The sequence below is a fragment of the Neltuma alba genome, unplaced genomic scaffold, assembly GCF_004799145.2.
Source record: "Neltuma alba isolate B1F8T4 unplaced genomic scaffold, ASM479914v2 tig00012629_pilon, whole genome shotgun sequence".
In the NCBI taxonomy this organism is placed as follows: domain Eukaryota; kingdom Viridiplantae; phylum Streptophyta; class Magnoliopsida; order Fabales; family Fabaceae; genus Neltuma; species Neltuma alba.
This window is the reverse complement of record NW_021637069.1, coordinates 186097-211037: the sequence shown is the minus strand read 5'-3', so window position 1 is coordinate 211037 and position 24941 is coordinate 186097. Positions and strand designations below refer to the sequence as shown.

Sequence of the window (24941 nt, the reverse complement as noted above, 5' to 3'; positions counted from 1 at the left end):
GTTTGGAAGTTGTCAAACACCTCCTCTGATAACTTACATATCAAGCTGTCTCAACTCTCACAGTGCGTGAAAAAAATTACTTCTAAAAAGTATTGTATTTTAAAAATTTTTTACCTACCCATCATTCGCTCCTTTTCCCTCGTGTAATCTTTTCTCTGGCCGACATCACTAGCGAGTAAATGTCGCTCCCTTCTCGCAACATGTTTTTAAGATTCTAATTATGAATTTAAAACTAAAATATACATTTGATCTTTTAACTCTATGTAAAGTTTTAATTTAGTTTTTTAATTTTAAAAGTATATTTTTAGTCCTTTAACACTAAAATTATTAGTCTTAAATAATTTTTTTTTGTGACAATCATAGTTGTTTTGAAAATTAAACTTAATATTATACTCCTCCGATCCTAAATATATGATTCTTTTTGTAGTATTAATTACATTACAAAAAAAGATCTTATATTTAGGACTGGAGGAGTAGTGTTTAGTCATGTTTTATCAACATTTAATATTTCAATATCATCATTTTTTGTTAATAGTTTTAAGTTAGATGACTAAAAGTTTATTTTTAAAAGTTAAGGGATCAAAATAAAACCTTATATAAAGTTAGAGAATCAAGAGCATACTTTAGTCTGAATTTTATAATAAACTTATCGATATGTTACGCATTTTTCTTTTTCTTTTTTTTTTTTGTTTCCTCAATTTTATGTATAGGTGGGATATTGTATTCCGGGGAATATGTCGTATCTGCTAAATTGAAATATATCTAATTATTTGTTTTGGTATTTACAATTTTCCCCACATTACATTAATTCTTTTTTATTTTTATAATTTTAATTTTAATATTTTTCTTCAAATTATTACGTTATATAAATATAATACATGTAATAAAACTCATGCTTTTTTCAATCATTTCACATCTAAACATGATTTTCAATTAATCATCAAAATAAATTCTAGTTTGTTAAATTGACGTTCATTATCCAGGTATAAATCACATTATATTAATTAACTTTTATTTCTATTTCAATTTGAAAAAGTAAATTAAAATAAAAATTAATTTTACCAGCATTATCCGAACACACTCTAAAGTCTAAACCATGTTTATAAAACCTAAAATTTGAAAGACAATTTGGAAACCGCAAGCTTGGCCAAAAACAATTGGGAAACGCAAGTGAGGATTATTTTCAGCCGACAGAGGGTAGCAAATGTAGTTTTGGCAAATTGCGAACCAAAAGCTCACTAATTGGTAGAGAAAAAAAAATGGGGCACATTTTTCCCCTTCTTTGATGGCGGATTGATCACGACAAAAGGGCAGGGGTGGGTCTTGGTCTGATGTGACGAAGTGAGTTGGTGGTGAAAGCCCTTTTCTCTAGAATATTTAACTTAACAAAATATATTATTGTGTGGTATGTAAAATTGCAAATGACTAACCATGGTTAGATTTTAACCCGACATCCTTTAACTCGATCACTTTTCAAACCCCTATATGTACAACTCAATTCATCCCCCTGACGACAGGCGTCCATCTCCCCATAGTTTCATGAGCTATTCAATAGTCATATAACACTCCCACTTCTCTTCTTAACTCTCTCCAATCTCAAGTCTCTCCCAAACATGAAGCTTATCCCGGTACTATTCCTATTCCTAGTACTTGGTCTGGAAATAACTTCCCAAATTATCCTTTCTTCTTCTTCTTGGCCTCTTTCTCTTTTCCTCTCTATATTTGCTATCTCCCTCAACTATTGGTTCGTCCCAGGGGGTTTTGCATGGAGAAATTACGGTTATGGTAACAATATCAATGTCTCTGGCCCAATGGGCTGGCCCATATTGGGGTCTTTGCCTCAAATGGGCTCTCTAGCCCACCGTAAACTTGCTACAATGGCTGCTTCGCTAAATGCAAAACGGCTCATGGTGATTAGCTTAGGAGCCAACCCAGTCATCATTGCAAGCCATCCGGAGACAGCTCAAGAAATCCTATGTAGCTTGGCGTTCTCAGACCGACCTATCAAAGAATCGGCTCGCCTGCTCATGTTCGAGCGTGCCATTGGATTTGCTCCAAATGGTGAGTATTGGCGCCAACTTCGTAAGATCACAGCGGTCCATTTGTTCTGTCCGAAGAGAATCTCAGGGCAGGAAGGAATCCGGCGACAAGTGGTGGAGGAAATGATGAAAAAAGTGTGGAAAGAAATGGAAGAGAAAGGGGTGGTGCAAGTGAGGGAAATATTCCAAGAAGGGTCACTTGGGAATATATTGGAGGGCGTCTTTGGTAATTGCACGAGTTCAAAGAGAGAGGAGCTAGGCCATATGGTTAAGGAAGGGTATGAACTAATTGTCCAGTTCAATTGGGAAGACTATTTTCCATTTAAATTTATGGACTTTGGTAGAGTGAAAAGAAAGTGCCAAAAGTTGGCAGGTAAGGTTACTCGGGTTGTGGGTCAAATGGTAGAAGAACGAAAAACAAGTGCAAAATTGAATGGAGAAGAAGATAATGATTTTCTCGGAGCTCTCTTGTCTTTGCCCAAAGAGGAGAGGCTAAGTGATTCAGATATAGTAGCTATTTTGTGGGTAAGAATCTTCCTCTCTATGTCTCGCCAATTAAGAACAATATGTTTATATGTGTACCAAAAAAATAAATATATTTATATAGAAATATATTGATACTTGCTGGCCTAAAATATATAGACACTATGAATAAGATTGTAATAGGAGAATTGTTATAAAGTCTCAAAAAACATATCTAATCACTCAAAAACCTCATAGTAATTGAGAAACATGTAATAGAAAATGATACTCCCCTGGTTCTTCGTATAAGACCTATGTAACTAATTTGATTAGATTAAGAAAGTTAGGTTAGTTAATTAATTATAAGAAATATGACATACATTTTTTTTATTAATATCTTCTCTCCCTCTTCTACTTGATCATAGTTGATGGAGTATCTATATGAGTAATTTAGAAAAAAATTGATAAATATAAGAAATAGGCCTTATATTTAGGACCAAAATCAACTCAACAATTAGGTTCTATATTAAAGACCAGAGGAGTAATTTAGTAATTAAATTTCTTTTTTGATCCTTTATCATCCTGATGTGAGTAAAATATTTGACTGGTTGATGTAGGAAATGATGTTTCGAGGAACAGACACAATTGCGATCCTTCTTGAGTGGATTATGACTAGGATGGTTTTACACCAAGATATCCAAACAAAAGCCCGTCAAGAAATTGATGAGCGTGTTGGGCAACGCAATCGTGTGCGAGATATTGACATCTCAAACCTTCCCTACCTCCAATCCATTGTGAAGGAAGTTCTCAGGCTTCACCCACCGGGCCCACTTCTCTCGTGGGCGCGGCTTGCTGTCCACGATGTTCATATCGGCAAGTTCCACGTGCCAGCCGGCACCACGGCAATGGTTAACATGTGGGCCATAACACATGACCCGTGTGTTTGGGAGGACCCGTGGGTCTTTAAACCCGAACGGTTCACGAAAGATGACGTGTCCATCATGGGCTCGAACTTAAGGCTCGCACCATTTGGTGCCGGGAGACGGGTTTGCCCAGGAAGAGCACTAGGCCTAGCCACGGTTCATCTCTGGCTCGCACAGCTTCTTCATCAGTTCGTGTGGCTTTCAATAGAACCTGTGGATCTTTCAGAATGTCTCAAGCTTTCACTTGAACTGAAGAAACCTCTCAAGTGCAAACTTGTTCCTAGATTCAACGCTACTTCCTAAGCTGCCTGAACTTATTATATGAATTGTTTAATGAAGAGTATGTTCACCCACAATAAAAATAACGTATGTTCAATCCTTTTATATAGTAGTAATTAAATATAAAATGCATATCAAGTCTCTTTATTTATGAGTTTCGAAGAGTGAGTCATTCTAGTACTCCTGTAATATATGAGACTCACATAATTTGGTGCATGAGACTTGTGTTGATATTCTCCATAAAAATTTTCTTTTATGATTATTTTTTCCATTTGCAAGATTTTAGTTCAATTTTAAATACACAGATGCATATAGTATCATCTTTAAAATTGGATCCAATATTAAGTTGGACTAGATTCTTTGCAGAATGTGACTTGCCTCTCTCCGCAGAAGGAATTAAAACATCATTTTTATCATTAATACTCTTTCGATCCTAAATATAAAATCCTTATATTAATGTGTATAAAGGTCTTATGTTTAAGATCGGAGGAATAGTTAGAACTACTAAAACAGAGAGTTGTTTTCAACAATTAATACTGCAATCCCCACCTATATATGAGTTCACTCCAAAATACTAGTATCTCGGGTTCTAAATATAAGATCTTATTTGATTTTTATTTTGATCTTAAATATAATACCACAATCCATTTTGTCTATTATATTTATGCTTTTTTTTAAAAAAAAATCCTTCTAATAATGGTAATTTTAGCCAATACACTTAATTAGTAAGAATATTTTAGGAAAAATAATACCTATTCATTACAAATAACTAACTTAACTTATTTTCTTAATCTCTTCAAATTAATCAACTAACTCTTATAATTAGAATCGGAGGTAGTAGTTGATTTCCATCACTTTCCCAAAGTCACGAGTTAAACAAATCATCCAGTTGCCTTCTTGCCCGCCAATACTTCAATATTGTACCTTCTCGTTGAATTCTCAGCACTTACAGTAAATACATTTTATGTGGTCTTATTCCGTCTCTCAGATACGTCGCATATTTATATGCTCTTCTGATCTTTAATATAAGATCTATTTAACTAATTTGATTAGATTAAAAATATTACGTAAGTTGATTAATTATAAGAAATATGACATATTTTTCTCAAAACAACATAATTATCTTTCTTAATATCATCTCTTCCTCTTCTATTTGATTATGGTTGAGGAAGTAGTCATACAAATAATTTAAAAAAAATTGATAAATATAAAAAATAAATCTTATACTCCTCTGGTCCTTAATATAAGACTCATTTAACTAATTTGATTAGATTAAGGAAGTTAGGTAAGTTAGTTAATTATAAGAAAAGTGACACATTTTTCTTAAAACACCATAATAATCTTTTTTAATACCTCATCTCCCTCTTCTACTTGATTATAATTGAGGGAGTATTTATATGAGTAATTTAGAGAAAATCGATAAATATGAGAAATGGATCTTATATTTAGAACCAAAACCAACTCAAGAATTCGGTCCTATATTAAGGACCGAAGGAGTATTTAAGATGACAATTAACTTAGTAATTAAGTCATATATTAAGAATCAGAAGAGTATATATTTTCAAAAAATAAACGACAAATCCTTTTGCGACACCTTCCTACGTTGAACCTTATCCATAAGACTATTTTTTTTTCCAGCTATCCATAAGACTATTAGATTCTAGAAAAATGACAATTAATTTAATAATTAAGTCATATATTAAAAGATCGGAAGAATATATATTTTCAAAAAATAAACTACGAATCCTTTTGCCACACCTTCCTACGTTGAACCTTATCCATAAGACTATTTTTTTTTTTGCCAGCTATCCATAAGACTATTAGATTCTAGGAAACATCCAAACAAGAGAGAAGGGGATTGCATCAAAATCGCTTTCTAAACAGATATATTAAAATCGTCCCCTCTTGAGGACAAAAAATACGAGATCAAGTCATCGTACTCAAGGTCAAAAAAAATAAAATCATCGTACTGAGTTCTTGCTGGCAATGTCCCACCACTAACTCCGTGTTAAAGCCTACTGATTCATCATCACATCTCGTGGATAACAATTTAATTTCTGTGTTTTCTCCCCCACTCATCAAAAGAACCTCTCTCTCTGCTGGTTCTCTCACTTTGTAGCCTTTGTGAGCGACTGGCATTATTTTTGCATCCAAATCATCTAAATAATACGCTTCATTTTTGCCATTTCTCACCCAATGTAAGCTCGGGCACAAACCTTATCCAAATGTGACGGGTGGCCACTAAGATAAGTTGTTGTTGATAGGGTTAATGTTTTTTAGTTAACGGGTAACTGTTGTTGTTACATACTACTTTCGATTTTTAATATAAAAGCTAGTTGGATATTCAGTTTGATATTAAATATAAAACCTTAATCTATCTTGTCTCTAAGATTTATCCATTTTGTCCTCAAGTAATTCCTAGAATGATTGCACATGATAATGAGCTTCTATCAATAAATAATTCAAATACATATGATTAATGAGGATATTTTAAAAAAGATGACAACTATTTATTATAATTAATTAATTTAATTAATTTTTTTAATACTCACAAATTAGTTATATATCTCTTATATTAAGAATCAGAGGTGATATATAGTTTTTTTTTGCTGTTATTTTGCACTGGTACTATTCTTGTTTTTCTAGCGATTTTATTTTTCTTGTGTGTTAGGTTTGCATGACAAGGGCCTTTTTTGAGTTTTATATTGGCTTCAGCTATAAGCGCGTGTAATTGGTTTTTTTATGATTAGTAAAATTGTAACTTGAAAAGCAAAGCTGTTCAACATTTCTAATTATGGGCACTCATGATTAATATTTAATAATATATTGATGCTCCAAATAGAAATATCTGGATGCCCGCATGACATAGCGACAGCGTTATTACGACTAAAGATTAAAATGTCATTTTCATAACAATTTGATTAAAAATCACCTATAAAAGTATAAAAACAAATCCCGTAATTAATATAATTCCACTTAATTATTATAATAGTTAAATTGATTTAATTGGTTTACAGATTACTATCTCTGATATTTATGATACTTAATATAAAAGCTAATTTGACTTTTAATTTGGTTATAAATATAAAATTTTAATTTACTTTATCTTTAATCTTTATCTATTTTGCCCTCAAGTAATTCCTATATTAGTTGCATATGTTAAGGAGTTAGCATCAATAAGTAATTCAAACATACATGATTAATAAAGATATTTTAGAAAAGATAACATTTATTTACTACAAATAACTAATTTGACTAATTTTTTTAATCTTTTCAAATTAGTTAACTAGCTCTTATACTAAGAACCAGATGTACTATTATATATCCAACGGAACACGTAATTAAGAATCTATTAGCACTCAAATAAAATATCAGTACAGTGGAGAATCAGATATATAAATGAGCATTATCCTGTGTGCACGGACGCATGCAGCCGCAACGCAGAAATAACAAAATTAAAGCATTGATTAAATTAATGTCCACTTAATAAAGCCTTTTGTAGGTGTCCATTTTAATTATAACTTTGAACGTATTTATTGAAGAGTCTCACACTCTCATGGCACTAACATGCAATTATGGCTAATTGTTTTATACTTTTATTCATCACGCGACCTCATAAATTGGGCAGAGCCAATCATAGTTCGACATCCACATTTTGGACTTTTTGGCTGACGTCCCAATGCATGCTTGGTGCATATACACACATACGCAAGCGAACGCGTATTATTATTATTATTATTATTATTATTATTATTATTATTATTATTATTCGAGTATTATGAGGCTCAATTTAAATTAATAAACTACGTTTTTTTTATATTCGTATCATCGTATGAACTCAAATTCAATACATTATTGAATGCTTCTTGCTAAAAAGAAGTGTTTATATTATAAATTTAAAACTCATTTTGTAATTTAATTTACACTAGAAAATGAGTCTTATATTTAGAATCAGGAGACTATCTTATATCATAAGAGTTAGTTGAAGATTTAATTTGGTTATAAATATAAGATTTTAATTCATTCTATTCCTCGTATTTATTTAATTTTTCCCAAATTATACATTTACACATATTAAGATGTTCCCATTCTAATGCATATGATTAACAAAATTATTTTAGGAATAGCACTCATTTATTACAAATAACTGATTTAATTAATTTTTTAATATTTATAAATTAGTTATCTAACTCTTATATTAAAAATCAGAGACAGTATTTAATTTGATTGTGTTGGGCAAAACTTCATAACCACGTGAATGGGTCTCGTAGAATTCAAGACGGATTTTAGTTTAAGACGGGATCGATTTAATTTAGAGTCGGTTTTGGTTTGAATTTGGTTTAGATCATGCTAGCATGATTTTTTTTTAAACACCAAATGTATAATAAGTTTGATAGATTTAATTCATATTCGGGTTTTCGATCAAAAAATTTATTGATATTCATAAATCATGCACTGGTACTCACAAATTAACTAATTGTAAAGTATATTTGATTTACATTCCAGATATAATTTGAGCATGTATATATTTGTCCATTATTTTCTACACAAAATTTTATTATCCACAACAACTTGATTAAAAATAGTTTTGAACTCGAAAGACCTTCTCTGAACCACCTATAAAGTACTATGACTTTTATTTTGGTTATAAATATAAGACCCCAATCCACTTTGTCTTTTATATTTATACATTTTTTTTCAAAGTAGCCCTTTTAATAATAAGAGTTCTAGTCAATATACTTGATTAGCAAGGATATTTTAGAAAAGACAACACCTATTTATGACAAATAACTAACGCAATTTACTTCCTTAATCTCCTCAAATTAGTCAACTGGCTCTTATAATTAGGACATGAGGTAGTATAAAACAGATCCCGTAATTAATATAATTCCACTTAATTATTATAATATTTAAATTGATTTAATTGGTTCATAGGTTATTACATCTGGTCCTTAATAAAAGAGTTAGTTTGACTTTTAATTTGATTCTAAATATAAGATCAGAATCTACTTTATCTCCAATATTTATCTATTTTTCCCTCAAATAATTCCTATATTAGTTGCATATGTTAAGGAGTTGGCATCAATAGGTAACTCAAACATATATAATTGGTAAGGATATTTTAAGAAAAACAACATCTATTTATCACAAATAACTAACTTAACTAACTTTCTTAATCTCCTTAAATTAGTTAACTAGATCTTATAGTAAGGATCGGAAGTAGTATAATATATCCAACGGAACCCGTAATTAAGAATCTATTAGCACTTAAATAAAATATCAGTACAGTGGAGAATCATATATATAAATGAGCATTAGCCTGTGCGCACAGCCGCGTGCAGCCGCAACGCAGAAATAACAAAATTAAAGCACTAATTAAATTAATGTCCACTTAATAAAGCTTTTTGGAGCTGTCCATTTTAATTATAATTTTGAACGTATTTATTGAAGAGTCTCATTGCACTAACATGCAACTATGGCCAATTGTTTTTTACTTTTATCCATCACTCGAATTCATAAGCTGGGTAGAGCCAATCACAGTTCGACACCCAGATTTTAGACTTTTTACCTGACGTCCCAATGCATGGTTGGTGCATGTACACACATACGCAAGCGAACGCTAAAGATGGTGTGGCATGCATTGTTATTATTACTATTATTCGAGTATTATGAGTATTATGAGGCTCAATTTAAATTAATAAACTACCTTTTCATATTTATATAAACTCAAATTCAATACATTATTGAATGTTTTTTACATTTAGAATCAGGAGACTATCTTATATCATAAGAGCTAGTTGGGGATTCAATTTAGTTCTAAATATAATACTTTAATTTATTTTATCCCTCATATATATTTAATTTTCCCCAGATTATACATTTACACATGTTAAAATGTTTCCAATCTAATGTATATGATTAACAAAGTGATTTCAAGAATAACACTTACTTATTATAAATAACTTATTTAATTAATTTTCTTAATATTTACAAATTAGTTATCTAGTTCTTATATTAAGAACCAGAGGCAATATTTAATTTGACTGTGCTGGGCAAAACTTCATGACCACGTGAATGGGTTTAGTAAAATTCAAGACATGCTTTGCCTTAAGAGAGATCGATTTAGGGTGTGTTTGAATGAAACCAAACCGTGGTTTGGAAAAGTGATTCTGGAGAATAGATTTTTGGAAGAATAGATTTTATGAAAAAGTGATTTTGAGAAATGAGAGTGTTTGGATAGTTGTTATCAGAAGCACTTTTTATATATACAAATTACTAAAAAAAAGACATAAGTTAATATGATAATTACAGAAAAAAATAGATTTTATGATATATTTTAATTTGAAGGAATAAATTGTTAATAATATATTTTTTATTAACATAATTAATAATACATAAGATAATATAATTAATAAATAATTAATATGTATATATTTATAAAATATAAGATTAAATATGTTTATAAAAAAAATAACAAGATACATATCCTATAGGCTCTCACACTCTCCCTCTTTCTCCAAAAGCAAATTTTTTTTGCTTTTTCCAAAACCATGGTTTTGGTTTTTGGGTGGGTGTTTGGGTGATTTATTTCCCAAACCATAGTTTAGGGTGTCACCCAAACACAGCCTAATTTAGAGTCAGCTTTCATTTGAATTTGGTTTAGATCATGCTAGCATGATTTTTTTTTTTAACACCAAATGCATAATAAGCTTGCTAGATTTAATTGATGTTCGCTTTTTCAGTCAAAAAATTGATTGATATTCATAAATCATGCATTGGTACTCACAAATCAACTAATTGTAAAGCATGTATGATTTACATTGCAGATATAATTTGAGCATGTATATATTTATCCATTATTTTCTAGCAAAATTTTATTATTCTAAATTAAACAAGATATGATAGACTTCGAGGGAGCAGATAAATTTGGATTTGGAACTAGTAGGAAAAATATTTTGGTGCATGTTAAATATTAGAAATATCAAAAGGAGGCGTTTGGTTTGATTCAAATTGATCTATCTTTGGAATCATGAAAACACAAGACAAACAATATCTAACTTCCATTATCTATTAAACTTTGATTTTGGCATGCACCCGCGCGAACACGGAGAAAACAATTGTTTCGGTATTTCAATTATGCCTTTCAGTTATATCCAAAATCAATCTTATAAATCCATTATAGCCAGATTTATTCTTAAAATTATAATGAATAAACCAATTTTACTCAAAATATATTATCCCAGTACTAATCCGAAAACATCCAGAATTAAAAAGATTATTTGTACTTGGGCCAAGTTAAAATGATCACATACGATACTCCTTTCTCCCTTGTCAGTTATGGGCCTCGGAATGATTGTTAAGAACAATTGGGCCCTCTCAGGGTGAGGCCTGGTGTACTATATATCGGCCTGGCGAAGATTCCGGATGACAGCCCCTCCGCTCGATTGATTTCAAAACCTCAAAGCCAACGTTATTATTATTATTTGTGCTTAGCAAATGCCACTTTTAAAGGGGTGTTTGGGTAACTAAAAATATTTTTTAAATGTATTTTTTCATAAATTCATATAAATTCTTTTACATATTTAGCATATATATATATATTATAAAAACACTTTTAAAATTATTGTTTTGTTTCTATCCAAACATTCTGCTGGATTTTCCGTTCTTTATTATTATTTGGATCATCTCTACTTTCTATGCTATTTGGTATGTTTTGTGGTGCTAGGCTTAATGCCTGTTTGGGATCACAATCGGAATCCCCAAAATCACTAATTTATACAATTCAAGATAAAACTTATTTTACATGCTTATATCGTATTTCATAAATTATAATTAAAAAAACTGTTTTTAAAAAATTCTACTACTATTCCAAAGACGCCCTTAGATGTTATGGGTTTAATTATTAGAAAGTAAAAATACTTTTTGGGCCAAAAAAGAAAAAAGAAAATAAAAGCACGTGCCATTGAAATTTTCTATATGTTGGCAAAAAAGAAAGAAAGAAATTTTCTATCCAAAAGATAAAGGGAGTAAAGTTTCAACGCTAATTACAAAAATTTTGCTTCGTTTTCTCATCTGCCCATGTAGTAATGTTGTTAAGCACCAAAATACTTCACAAGAAAATAGAGCATACTGAATAAATCTAACGTATTTTCTCGGTTCCTAGATATTGTGGCCAATTTTTCAAACTATTGTCTGTTTTTATATATTGTTTGAAATTTTAGGATATCTAATAAAATATTTCCACACGTGTTTCTGCCTAATGATTTTTTTCCCCAGTCATAAATAAATTTATCTTCATAAAAACTGACACACAACTGGCTTCTTTAACCCAATAGTCCCTGTGATTTTGACGATTGGGTATTATGCTGAGGAATGATACGGATATTATCCTTTAACAAACGATTTGATCTCTAACCAAATAAAAAGACGCCTTATTGTACTCCAAGTTCGTGATTAGAGGATGCAAATCAACAATAATCCTAACTTAATTAGTTGTAGCAGTGATAAATAATGACTTTCGATTTTGATGAGCACGCAAGCTTTCCTCGGCACCATTTGCAATCTCTTCACTTTTGTACTACCTTCGGTCCTTAATATAAGACCCTGTTTGACTTTTATTTTGATTCTAAATATAAGATCTCAACCCACTCTGTTTCTTATATTTATACATTTTTTTTCCAGATTAACTATTCTAACAATGATGGTTCTAGTCAATACACTTGATTAGTAAATATATTTTAGGAAAGACAACACCTATTTATGACAAATAACTAATTCAACTTACTTTCTTAATCTCTTCAAATTAGTCAACTGGCTCTTATAATTAGGACTGGAGGTAGTATTTAAGACAAGTTATGTTTTTAAATTAGCTCAATTAGTAAGAATAATAATGTAAGGTAAGAGTGAAATAAGGATTTCCAACTCTCTTAATACCTCTCAAAATAAACTGCCCACACGCCGTACTTTAAATTGTAATGTAATTCTACATGGCGTAGTGCCGTGAAAACAAAATTACCAAATGTCCCAAACATAAAAAAAAATAGAGTCCCCAACCACCTAGCTGTACTTCAGGCCCCAAAAAAAAAAACAAACCTACATGTACGGACTTCTTAAAAATTTTTTCTAAAAGTTGGCTACTGTTCAAAAGATATGTAGCGATTTGTCATTTTTCAAATTTTCGGAGACAAATTAAAAATTTTGATAAATTATACTCCCCTTGATGCAAATAAAATTTTTGCAAGTGAAATCAGTATCCACAATTTGAAAATTTTGGAAAACCCGCTCCGCCACTCGAGACACGTGCTCCTCTGACAGAGCGAGTATCGATATACATATAATACTCCCGTGCCTGTTCCAAATTTCAATTTCCATTTTATAAAGCACTAGTTTTCAAATTTCGGTGGAAAAAAAAAATGATGCGTATTATTTATCGTCTCATCCCTCTGGTCAGACAAAAATAGTTTTCGATCCCGCATCTTTTTCCCTCTCTCATTTTCTCATTTTCTTCTTGGAGGGAAAATTTCCAAGCACTGGAGAGACTATGAGCTCATTCGTCCATCGCTAAAGGACTTATAAGGGTTTGGTTCTTCCAGGTTTGCTTCGGACGAGCTGCTTTCGTACTAATATATTTCTTCTCTGATATCTCTGGGATTGCTGGAAAGAGTCAGTACAGCGCTTGCTTTGGGAGCTTTTTGCCTTTGATTTTTGTCTCAGGTAATAGTCTTTTCGTGTCTGAGCTTGTTTATTTAACCCCGGCAAGTTTCTCGAAGATGTTCTTCGGAATGTCGCTTCTTTAGGGTTTCAATTCGATTAAGTTGATTTTAAGTTTTTCGGCAGTCTGTACTTCTGCTGGGTGCTGACCTGACTATGGATACCCTCACAACGATGTTATATGAATAATTTGGTGCGATCTGGGTTTTTGCATTTTCCAGCTCGTAATTTCGGGATAATTTGATGTAGGCTGGAGAGTCCCATTAACTGGATGATTATTCGTCTATTTTATGTTAGTTTGAATAGATAATATATTTATGATGGTTGCTTTGGGACAAATTTTGAGCTTGACCAAGGTTTATGTTTATCTTTTGTCCTGCATGCTTGACCAATTGAAATACCGAGGCAAACTCGAGTCTGAATTCGGCTTTTTCCCCCCAGGATTTTTATTATATGCTCTTGTTCGTATTGGCATTGATTGTGATCTCTTGCATGTTAATGAACTGATTGTCTTTAAAACAAAGAAATCAGAATTCAATCAATTTATATTCATTTCCTGCAAATGGGATTCCAGTGACATTATGCATATTCTTCACGAATTAAATATTTCTTCCTTTATGTTGAAGCGTCTTGTTGCTTAATTTAGTGAGTCCCCGTTCTTTAATCTTGCAGATGTGGAGCCTGACTGTTATATTGCTCTAAATATTAAATATTCCTCTACAATATTTATTTCTTAACTATAGTTGAAGTTATCCCCCCTTAGCACTGATCCTCAGTCATTTCCCGTGGATGCATGCTATGCTGGAGACTAGATACTTGTTCAGGAACTTTATTTTCTGCTGAGGTTCCTCTTGCTAAAATCTAACTTGGTCCTAGGACATTTTCGCAGTGCGGAAATGCAAACCAAGAAAAAAGCTTCTGGGAGAAATGGTAGTCCTGAGCGTGTTAGTCCAAGGATTTCAAGAGCACAGCGGAAGGCCTCTGAAAATGGGCAAGAAGTACAAAAGAATGTTGCTGACCTAATTACATCTTCAAATAGAAAGAAGAAACATAGTAAGTTCCTACTTACTACTATTTTTTTTTTTTTGGCTTGAAAGTAATCTAATAACATTACCTTTATTATTGTATCGATTCTTTTATATCTTGTTATTCCACCTTGTTGTGTTGTCTGACGCATAATTAGGTTACTTCTTCCATAATCTGAACTATGCTAATAAATTTTTGTATGAAGTGCTGCCATAGACTGAGTCAATCAATTTTCCATTACTCTTGTAATGATTAATGAATGATGATTAATTATTTACTGGAAAAATGCTCGTGTTAGGTAAACTTTACTCCAGAATGACATTTCTTTGAACAATATTTTATTTTTCTTTGTGGTATCTTTCAGTCAGTACTTTTAAGAAGAAAGGTGCTGAGCCAATCCCTTCAACAGATTTGGGGAATAATTATGACTTGGTACATCATGACACTTCCAACGCTTGTTTGGCAAATGATACAGTTGATGGGGCTTCACTAGACTTGGTAAGATAATTTGGCAATCTTTCCACGTGTGTGTCTGGGGTTTTCTGCTAAGTTTCTTCTTTTGCATGAAATTGACTTTACTGATATTTTATACAATTGCCTCAGGATACGACTTGACAGACTTGTTCTCTATGATGAAGCAAATATCTGAATATTCCTGCATATGATTAGCATGTTAGATGCAAATGCTTTATATAAGGAAAAAAATTATCATTGCCTTAATATCATTCTGGTCTGAAATAATGCTCTAGGGTTGTGACAAGCAAGCCATGCATTTGGAGTCTGGAACTATATTTTCTCCTGCTTTTCATACATCGAGAGGTTGTGGAGGACAAGTTGTTGATAGAGGTAAATGACTATGTTGTATTTAGCAATTCTTTGTACTGACTTCTTTTTTCTTGTTGACGATATAATCTTAGTATTTCAATTATGATTTTGTATAAAATTGTCATTGATCTTTTTCTTTTTGTTTTCTCTAGTTGATTTTGTCAAAATTTTTCAGAACGGGGACCAGAAAAGCATCTCTACGGATGAAAAAATAGAGTTACATCAGAGGGATTCTTTAGATGGTCGAGTTTATAGAGAATCTTCCATTGCAATGGAAGTAGACATGAACAGTCTATCCAACCACAACACACTGAGTTGTGGTGATCAGATGCTGGGCACAGAAGATAACAGTGGTTGTAGTTCTGAAAATGATGGAAATGGAGAGGTTTCCGTGACTCATCTATCTGTTAAAAACTCAAAGCTGGAATGTGTTGATGAGCATGGCCAGGACTCCATATCTTCTGATCTTTGTCAAGAGGATGACGAGTTTTCTGATTTTGATGAATTCAATCCCTACTTATTCATAAAGACCCTACCTGATTTGTCATCAGTGGTTCCAACTTTCAGACCACTGTTACTGCCCAGGCAGACAAGAAGTTGTCCCCCTACCACTCTTGTCCTGGACTTGGATGGTAAGAAAATCAAATTACATGCCTCTTTTGAATTTCCTGCATAACCCACAAGGAAAAAAAAATACACAAAAAATTAACGATTTAGTTTCTTTTTATTTGGATTTTGAAATGTTACTGTTAATGAAGCTCTTTGAGTTATAATGCTCGCATTTCCTGATAATCTTTTTAGTCTTATTGTCCTGCATTATAATTTCTCTTTTTCTAGGCCTTACAATATATGACTAGACATTTGTGTTTTGAATTTTGTTAACAATAATTGCCATTTTTCTTGAAATAATTATAGACCATATCCCTTCATGGTTTATGACATCCTTTCAGTCCTAATGTGAATAAAGTCCTTCATTTTAAGCGTGGTTTAAGACTACATCATTTGAGTAAAAATTGGTCTTGTTACATCGTATGACGACCTTCAATGTTTAATAGATATTTGGTTGGTTAAACTTATTTTTCTTTTCCTTTTTTATTATATTAATAATAGATAATAATTATTGTGTCAAGCTATGGGTTGAACTCCGTCTTTGTACTTCTAATAGTGAATGTGGTTTTTTTGTTGACAGAAACTTTGGTTCATTCTACTCTTGAACCATGTGAAGATGCAGACTTCACATTTCCTGTTAATTTTAATTTTGAAGACCATACTGTCTATGTCCGCTGTCGTCCCCACCTTAAAGATTTCCTAGAGAGAGTTTCCAGTCTGTTTGAGATTATAATATTTACAGCTAGTCAAAGTATATATGCTGAGCAACTTCTAAATGTGCTTGATCCAAAGAGGAAGATTTTTCGTCACCGTGTTTACCGCGAATCCTGTGTTTATGTGGATGGAAACTACCTCAAGGATTTGACAATTCTAGGCCGTGATTTGGCACGTGTTATAATAATTGACAATTCCCCACAGGTATGGTAATGGCGTTTCTGTCCCCTTTGAGATCATTTCTGTAGTCATAATGGGTGATTGTTATTTTTATGCTCAATTAGAGTTTTGGATGTGAAGTTTAGTCAGAACTTGTTGACCCTAATTTTGCTACCTAACACTTAGTTGTAATTTACAAGTTGCCAATCACCTGCTTCAATTTTGGCTAATGACTCCTTGTAGTTTTTGTTTTTGAGAAGCTACTTTCTGCTAAACTTAACAAGTTATAAGACTGCTAAACATGCAGTTGTTCGGGGTGGGGTCATCTGACATCATTGCCACGCTGTTAATTTATAACATTTTTAAACATCTATGTTTAAGGAATATTCTACGGCTAGATTTTTCCAAAAAAATATAAATGTGGTCCAGTAATGATACTTATATCTGCTGTTGATTTTTCCCTCTTCAGGCGTTTGGGTTTCAGGTGGATAATGGAATACCAATTGAGAGTTGGTTCGATGATCGTTCAGATCAAGAATTGATTTTATTGCTGCCCTTTCTGGAGAGCTTGGTTGATGTTGATGATGTTCGTCCACTAATTGCAAAGAAGTTTAACCTTCGGGAGAAAATTGCTGCTGCTGTGCATCCATCTTTAAATTCAAATAGAGATCTCATATCGAGTCTTCAGTATTCATCATGGGTTGTACAATATTGAGACTTGAGAAAAACATGGCTTCTTTTCAAGTTGTAACATTCTTAAATAATGACTTTAGCAACAGCATCCTGTAACGACATGCAGTCGACTCAAAAAAAAAAAAAAAAGGAAAAAGAACTTTGGGCCATGTATATTGGGGTTGCTTGCCCCTGCTTGGTTTGGTTGTTTATTGGCTTGCCATAAAAATTCTCCAAATATTTTACGTATTTATGCTCTTAGTTGATGGACTCTGAGGATTCTATTAGTGATAACTAAGGAATTTTATTCCAGAAAAAAAAAATAGTTGTTGCTAACTGTTCTATTGCCAAAGAGTAAAATTTTAATATAATGCTGAAAGATGAGGTCAATGTGAACCCGATATTTTATGTGCTTTTATATTGGTATCTGGGAAATATAATTGGATGTTTGATTAATTGATTTTCAAAATACTATCTCTGGTTCTTAATATAAGAACTAGCTAATTAACTTGAATTAATTAAAAAAATTAATTATGTTAGTTGTTTGTAATAAATGGATGTTTTTAAAAAAATATTTTTACTAATTAAATATATTGGCTAACTATCATTATTATAAAGACTATCTTAAAAAAAAAAAGATAGATATGAAAAATAAAATGTATATTAAAGATTAACATAAAAGTTAAATAAGTTCTTATACTAAGGAGTGAAAATAGTATTTGGTATTGTTAATATTTGGAACACAAGTTTGTACTAATAAATCATTTGATATACTGGTTAAATTCGAAGCCCAGCCAAGTCTGAATAAATGTACATGTTAAAATTCGAGAAAAGGGATTGACAAAAATTGTAAGCGTAAAAAGTAGATACTACTATAAATTACGCTTACTGTTGGCAAAAAAAATTTCGCATATACTACTCAAATATTTGAACCATAAATGCTAAAAAAACAATAACTTTTCAGGACCAACAGACTAGATGATAGAGCCTACGATTTTTTGATCAGTTGGCGCCAAGCCAACTGACCGAAATGCGTGACCAACAGAACCTATAGGACTTCGCCCTCGCGCTCGCGGTTATCACTTGAGGCACGAATTGCTTGCATCACCTTGCTTAGCCTATAAATAACAACCCAGCCAGTAGCTACTTCGTCTTCCTATCCCGCCATATTCCATTCAAAATCTTTCACGCATCGAGCGAATTCTGAGTTTTCTTCTTCCGTCGTTTTCACTTTTTCGCTGTAACTCTTGAATTTCGCATTAACAGCCGAAAATATGGTGATAAGAGAAGCCTCTCTGAATATACTGTTCTTTCAATTTGATCCTCTTGGGTATTCTGAATTTCCGTTTCATTCTTTCAGGTCGCTGCACAGAAAGTCAAGGAAGCTGAAATCACCGAGCAGGATTCGCTTCTTCTTGTAATCGTCGACTATCTTAGTTTCATTAGCATTTCGTAGTTTTGCATTTTTTGATCCGAGTTTCCCTCGCAAATGATTTTGGAAGTCTTTCTCTGTGTGTGTTCTCCCTGCTTTGATTCGTGATGGATGTAATTTATTTCTTCAAGTGAATTTAGATTGCTTAGCAGAATGTAGTTACAGATTTTACATTGTATTTCTGCTGCTATCAAGTTCTAGCTTAATCTGAGGCGTCTGATTTGATGCCACGAGTAGCCTATAGTTACCAAAAATCTTCGGTTTAGTCAAGTGTAGATGTTAGACAGGATCTAAAACTAAGAGTTCGTGATCCATAACTTTAATAGTAGTTTCTCTAAATATTTCCAAGAACGGTACTCTCTGCAAAGCAGAGTTTGTTTGGAGTTTAAACCGGTTCGTGCTCGCTTTCCTTTACGGTTTCCTTATTCTGGGACTCATTAGGACTGGAATTCTTACTTACAAGAATTTTGATTGGATTCCATCAGATACTTACTCATCTGAAATTAATTTGACAGACGAGGAACTTGCTTCGAATTGCCATATTTAATATAAGTTACATCAGAGGCCTATTTCCTGAGAAGTATTTCAACGATAAGTCTGTTCCAGCTCTTGGTAAAGTTTATCTTTACTAGCCCGTCCATTATCCTATGATTTCAACTGAGTCTTCTAATATTTGTTGGTTGATTTCTTAAAATTTCTGATAAAAACGACAGAGATGAAGATAAAAAAACTGATGCCATTGGATGCAGAATCTCGCCGACTTATTGATTGGATGGAGAAAGGCTCGTTTACTTTTATCTCGTTGAATTTTTCCGATTTGAGTTTCGATTTGTTTTGAATTGGAAGCTATCCGTTCTCTTATGTAAATTGCAGGAGTATACGATGCTTTGCAGAAGAAGTACCTAAAGACACTTTTCTTTTGTGTCTGTGAGACAGTTGATGGACCGATGATTGAGGAATATGCATGTAAGGCTTTGACTGTCTGATTATAACCGTAGTTATTTGGATCACCTAGAAAAGTTGACTGAGAAGAGAAACCCGCCGACTTATTGATACAAGGATAACTTTGCGCAATGCTGATGGCACAATGTGGATTCCTATTTCTTCTTTCTTATATTTAGTTTTTCTACTGTAGTTTCCTTCAGCTATTCGGGTTCTGACAAACAAGAGGTCTCCATGAATATCAATCGCACTGGAAACAAGAAGCAGGGTGGGACATTCAAAAGTAACAGTACCACAGAAATTACTCCCCAGCAGATGAGGTTTTTTTTTTCCGAAAGAAAATTTGCATTAGATCAAAAATGAACTTGTTTGAAACCAAGTAATTGATATTATTTGCGGCATAATGGCATCTTCAGGAGTTCTGCTTGTAAAATGATTCGAACACTTGTTCAGTTGATGAGAACTCTGGACAAAATGCCCGAAGAGGTAAATAAGTTCAGACGCTTTGCTTGATACAGCCAATTTTTAGCACTTCACTCTTCCCTTTACGGTGCAAGAAGTCTGAGGTATTGTCTTTTATTCTGTCCTCAGCGTACCATATTGATGAAGCTTATCTACTATGATGATGTGACGGTATGCTTCTGATCTTGGGGCTCATGTCAGTTGCTTAATATGCTTTTAGTTTGTTTCTGAGTTGTAGAAATATCTAGAATACGAATTCGATTTTGGTGGTTGTTTAGCTTTTGAAATATTTAACGAGATTGTGTGACAAAAAGGCCAGATACTTTATCATATACAAACGGTACGGCAGACTGTAATATAGAAGCATTCACAATTTTCTATCCTTGCAGCCTGCAGATTATGAACCTCCATTCTTCAGGTGTTGCACAGAAGAAGAAGCCCGCTGTCCATGGACAAAAAGTCCATTGAAAATGGAGGTTGGGAGTGTAAACAGCAAGCATTTTGTGTTAGCTCTCAAGGTAAGGAAGGATCATGGTCACAGCTTGTCTTAAAATCCATTTTTCTGCTTTCCGATAACGGTTTTGCATTTAAACTCATATAGGTGAAGAGTGTTCTAGATCCTTGTGAGGATCAGAATGAGCAAATGCAAGATGATGATATGAGCTCTGGAGCTGATTCCACACAGAGGGATGAGTATTTAGATTCTGACAGTGAGGTAAGCGAGGATGTTGCTTGATATAAAGCATCCCTTAGATTCTACTGGACTAAAATGAGTCACTAAAGCAACGGAGCTCCTAAAATTGTGTAATCCTCCAATTTTCAGGTTGACCATACTCAAGGTCAAGGGGATCGATATATAGTTGCTCCAATAGGTAATTGCTATTCAGCCCATGTTTTTCGTTTCATTTACTCAACTCCATTTTAACAAACAAACGAGTTAGCGCTGGGAAAAGAAAGAAAAAAGGTAAACAAGTTTGTACCTATCACCGCAGAAAAACAACCACAGGCAAATGATGGCATGGATGACCAAGGTAAAAATGGCCTTTTAGACTTAACTATCCTTCCTACCTACCTGTATCTGTTTCTGTCAGGCATGTTAATATGTGGGTGTATATAATCCAGAGGATGTATTTTAGTGTTTGTCAACTGCTTGTTATTGTGTTTGTGTGTAGTGTAGGCACCTATGTAACTATGTATGTTTTCTTTTACAGACGTAGTTTAACGAATAGTGGACTTTGATCTGTTTGAATACGTTATGGTCTTCTATATTTTACGCAGACAATACACAGGATTCTATGGAAGATGACCGACAGTTAGACCGCGTGAAGGATTGGATTCATTATTGCCACCTTGACACTGTTGAGCTTACTGACGTTCTCGCAAACTTTCCTGACATCTCAGTGGTAATTTTTTCTTTTAATTTTCTAATCTTTATAAAATCTGTCTGAGATAGTTTTTCTGGGCATTTTTATATTATCGTTTAAGTCTTGCGATTTCATTTTGTAAAATTTTTTTTAATCTTTTCTCATTTTATGTCAGATACAATCTTAATTTGAATTTTGACCCTGGCAGGTTTTAATTGAAGGTATAAGACTTAACCATCACGTTGGAACGGTGCGGTAAATTCCATTGCTTGACAAATAATGTTGTTGTGGTGATTAATTTTAATGGGTTATTCAGAGATCATGGAAAAGCTTGTTAAGGAAGACGTGCTGTCTGAAACGGGAAAGGATACCTACACCATTAACAAGCAAAAGGTGGACTTTTACTCTCAATTCTGAAAGCGCCTTCTTTCTCATTACTTTTTAATTTGACCTGATAAAAACTCATTCTCAGAGATCTGATGAATATGAGTTCTCAACCGTGAAAGAGGAAGCTGACGATCAAACTATTCAAGTTATTGATGGAGTTCCCCAGGTTGAAGATAGCCTTTACATGAAGGCGAGTTTTACCTCATTCTCAGAAATCTTGGCGGACTATCTACATATATATTAGCTTTAGTTGCTATAATACGTACAACTTGTGCTTGAAAATAGTATACTTGTAAGTCAGAGTACTGATTTTGAAATAGACTAGGCCTCAAAAACAACTTAAGTGAACAAAGCATGATAGACATTGAGAGTTAATAACTTAATGCCACATTCAAGTCTGATTTTCTTTAATATTTGTAATAAATTAAATTTTTCTTATTTGTAAGGCTCCATTCGTGTGATGAATGAAACATCAGTAGTTTGTAGTTATTTGCTTCAACAAATCCCGTGCGGCTTTCCGTAAAAAATTGAATAGAGTGCGCCCGCGCGCCTGTCTGTCTTTTAACAACTCTGCATACAGTATATCAGCTAACTCAATTGTCAAGATCTCAGGCTCTCTATCATGCTCTACCAATGACCTATGTGACAGTCGCAAAGCTTCACAACAAGCTTGAGGGAGAAGTAAGCCAGACAGCCGTGCGCAAGATAATTCATAGAATGATTCAGGATGGTTTTATTGAACCCAAAGGCAGCAGAAGATTGGGTATTAAATAATCGATCTAAGAATAGTCTTTTATCTTTTCCTTACTTATTTCCCGTCTTCTTAATAATTATGTCGTAAATCAGGGAAACGTGTGATCCATTCTGAGTTGACTCAGAGGAAACTGATGGAAGTCCAGAAGGCTCTGATGAGTACCAGTGTTGAAGCTATGGTATTGACTGCAGAGTTTTCTGAGCGCGTGCGTGCGTCCATCTTTCATTTGGATATATGTTTACCTCTTTGGTATCTATGAAATTTCTCAGGAAATAGATCACAGTGAACCAAATAGTAAGTGCAAGCTCATTTGTTTCCATGCAAATGGTAAAGGTTAATGAATAAGTTCAATTATCGATTCTGCAGCTTTGAGATAATTTAGATCTTACGACTGTAATTTCCTTTCTTGGTAATCAGGAAGTAACAACAGGGAGGGATCCACATGTGGTGTCCTCCATTCCATTGGATCAGATCTAACGAGGATGAGAGTTAGATCTGACACCAACCAAACTGACTCCACCAGGAGTGGGCTGAAGGTGAGAGAGTTGGGGAACACTCCCACTAGCAGAGTCGAGGCAAGTTTCATACATTAAGCTTCCCCTGTTCACGGTGGTCATTCTCCATATGTCTGCATATTCCTGACAAGTACTCTACTTTCTTGCACGGGAATCACAGCCTGTAACTTCTAGGGAGAGTTTTGCTCCAGGTAAAGAGAACAGCATAGCAAACGAACGTTCAACTATAAACCAGGGTAACGAAGTTGAGACTCTTCTCTGCACTAATAACTCTCAGGACAAGCGATCGAGGAAAACAAGCACGGTAATCTACGGCTTCGTCTTTCCTGTTTAATGCAACGTCAATTCCTGCCTAATGCAAACAACTCTTCCGGTATTTAAAGTAGGAAATGTCTGTAGACGGTAGTCTTCTCAAATGTTTTACGGTTTTAGACTTCTTTCTCCTCTCCCTTCTTTTGCAGGTCAAGGAGCCTATCCATCAATATTTTAAGCGCCAGAAATCTCAAGTTCAGTGAATCTGCACTACATAAAATCTAAGTCCGGACTTCTTTTGGTCCCACACCACAAACAATATGTCGTGATATGGTTAACTATTTACATATATCTTATATGTAGCGGGAGCGTCAAAACTTACTGATAGTAAGTAGTACAGAATTATCATGCAGGGTCAAATTCTTGTGTCTATAGACTATAGTCCTGCCTGATGACTTCATTGTGATTGGTCAAAACAATACTCCCTCTGGTACTAGTTTTTAGCCGGAGTTAGTACGTATGTTCAATTCTTATCTTCATGTCGTTTCCTTCCTCACTTTCGTTCTTGACGTTGAAATATAAAGAAATATCATAATAGGTAAGGGGATTATTTCTTAGTTCGCTTGCCAATGGCGAGTCGACCGTAAAAGACGATTTTTAACCAACATCAGTCCCTCAGGTAAAAAAATAAAATAAAAAACCAACATCAGTACCAAATTTTTTAACCAATCTACTACCAACTCAAATGGAATCTACTACCAACTCAAATGGAATTATTATGATGATTTTTAAGGTGATAATCCTTCTTCTTTTTTTTTTTTTGCCAATTAGGGTGATAATCTTTAACCAATTTACTGTAAATGATTATTTTTAACCCAATTAAAAATTATCCTTATCATCATGGCGTTAATTTCCTTCCTCTTGCTCTCGTTCCACATTGACCGACTGTATGGTTGGCATTTGAAAGAAAGTTCTTACTTCCTTTTAAGCTCAATTAATTAATTGTACTTAACATTTTGCGTTTTGAAAAATTGCTTGACTTTGTGTTATTTTTTTATTGATGAAAATAAAATTTCTGTCTAATATATATTATTTCTCTCAAAAACAGAATCATTTAACTCTTTCTGGTGTATAAAAAAAATCATTTAACAGTAATAAAATATTGGGGTTTTGACATCAACTTAACTGTTTTTATTATCACATGAACAATGACATTATCATTTCATTCATAAAATTTAACTATGTTAAGAAAAAGAAATTAAATTTCTTGAACGTATAAAGATTCTGTAAGATGATATAAATTGTGTTGAATAATAACATTACAAATAATCCGTCATTTCGTTTTATTATTTCCTAATTCAATAATCATTTTCGTAATATCTGAAAACTATTGAGTACTTAAAATAATTGTCTG

At 33.2% G+C, this 24941-nt stretch overlaps 3 protein-coding genes across 7 annotated transcripts; all 3 read left to right on the top strand.

Moving 5' to 3' along the window:
- The first annotated feature begins 1529 nt into the window (after positions 1-1529).
- Positions 1530-3949, top strand: LOC114729373 (cytochrome P450 78A5-like). Its single transcript, XM_028916374.1, has 2 exons — positions 1530-2564; positions 3119-3949. The coding sequence occupies exons 1-2, from the start codon at positions 1614-1616 to the stop codon at positions 3725-3727; spliced, it is 1560 nt and encodes a 519-aa protein (XP_028772207.1). The 5' UTR covers positions 1530-1613; the 3' UTR covers positions 3728-3949.
- Positions 3950-13159: 9210 nt separating this feature from the next.
- On the top strand, positions 13160-17732 carry LOC114729370 (CTD small phosphatase-like protein 2). Of its 4 annotated transcripts, none has more exons than XM_028916368.1 (7): positions 13160-13417; positions 14304-14467; positions 14805-14938; positions 15190-15286; positions 15418-15897; positions 16455-16792; positions 17217-17732. In XM_028916368.1, the coding sequence occupies exons 2-7, from the start codon at positions 14311-14313 to the stop codon at positions 17460-17462; spliced, it is 1452 nt and encodes a 483-aa protein (XP_028772201.1). In that variant the 5' UTR covers positions 13160-13417; positions 14304-14310; the 3' UTR covers positions 17463-17732. The 4 variants fall into 4 exon arrangements, with proteins under 4 accessions (XP_028772201.1, XP_028772203.1, XP_028772204.1 ...); XM_028916370.1 differs by having other exon boundaries at positions 13162-13417; positions 14309-14467; XM_028916371.1 differs by having other exon boundaries at positions 13162-13417; positions 14850-14938.
- An 808-nt stretch (positions 17733-18540) lies between these two features.
- Positions 18541-24066, top strand: LOC114729369 (meiosis-specific protein ASY1). Of its 2 annotated transcripts, none has more exons than XM_028916366.1 (22): positions 18541-18696; positions 18780-18836; positions 19367-19463; positions 19565-19633; positions 19725-19817; positions 19987-20113; positions 20210-20279; positions 20385-20426; positions 20645-20773; positions 20857-20970; positions 21079-21127; positions 21248-21286; positions 21534-21658; positions 21828-21840; positions 21936-22012; positions 22092-22196; positions 22619-22769; positions 22853-22938; positions 23030-23087; positions 23178-23335; positions 23436-23579; positions 23737-24066. In XM_028916366.1, the coding sequence occupies exons 1-22, from the start codon at positions 18694-18696 to the stop codon at positions 23788-23790; spliced, it is 1860 nt and encodes a 619-aa protein (XP_028772199.1). In that variant the 5' UTR covers positions 18541-18693; the 3' UTR covers positions 23791-24066. The 2 variants fall into 2 exon arrangements, with proteins under 2 accessions (XP_028772199.1, XP_028772200.1); XM_028916367.1 differs by having other exon boundaries at positions 23436-23615; positions 23737-23797.
- The last annotated feature ends 875 nt before the right edge of the window (positions 24067-24941 follow it).

Coding starts and splice junctions, on each gene's coding strand:
- LOC114729373 (XM_028916374.1), top strand. CDS start 1,614: ATGAAGCTTATCCCGGTACTATTCCTATTCCTAGTACTTGGTCTGGAA. Junction 2,565..3,118: donor ATATAGTAGCTATTTTGTGG/GTAAGAATCTTC, acceptor TGGTTGATGTAG/GAAATGATGTTTCGAGGAAC.
- LOC114729369 (XM_028916366.1), top strand. Junction 18,837..19,366: donor AGCAGGATTCGCTTCTTCTT/GTAATCGTCGAC, acceptor TTAATTTGACAG/ACGAGGAACTTGCTTCGAAT. Junction 19,634..19,724: donor TATTGATTGGATGGAGAAAG/GCTCGTTTACTT, acceptor TGTAAATTGCAG/GAGTATACGATGCTTTGCAG.
- LOC114729370 (XM_028916368.1), top strand. CDS start 14,311: ATGCAAACCAAGAAAAAAGCTTCTGGGAGAAATGGTAGTCCTGAGCGT. Junction 15,287..15,417: donor AGGACAAGTTGTTGATAGAG/GTAAATGACTAT, acceptor TGTTTTCTCTAG/TTGATTTTGTCAAAATTTTT. Junction 15,898..16,454: donor TCTTGTCCTGGACTTGGATG/GTAAGAAAATCA, acceptor TTTTGTTGACAG/AAACTTTGGTTCATTCTACT.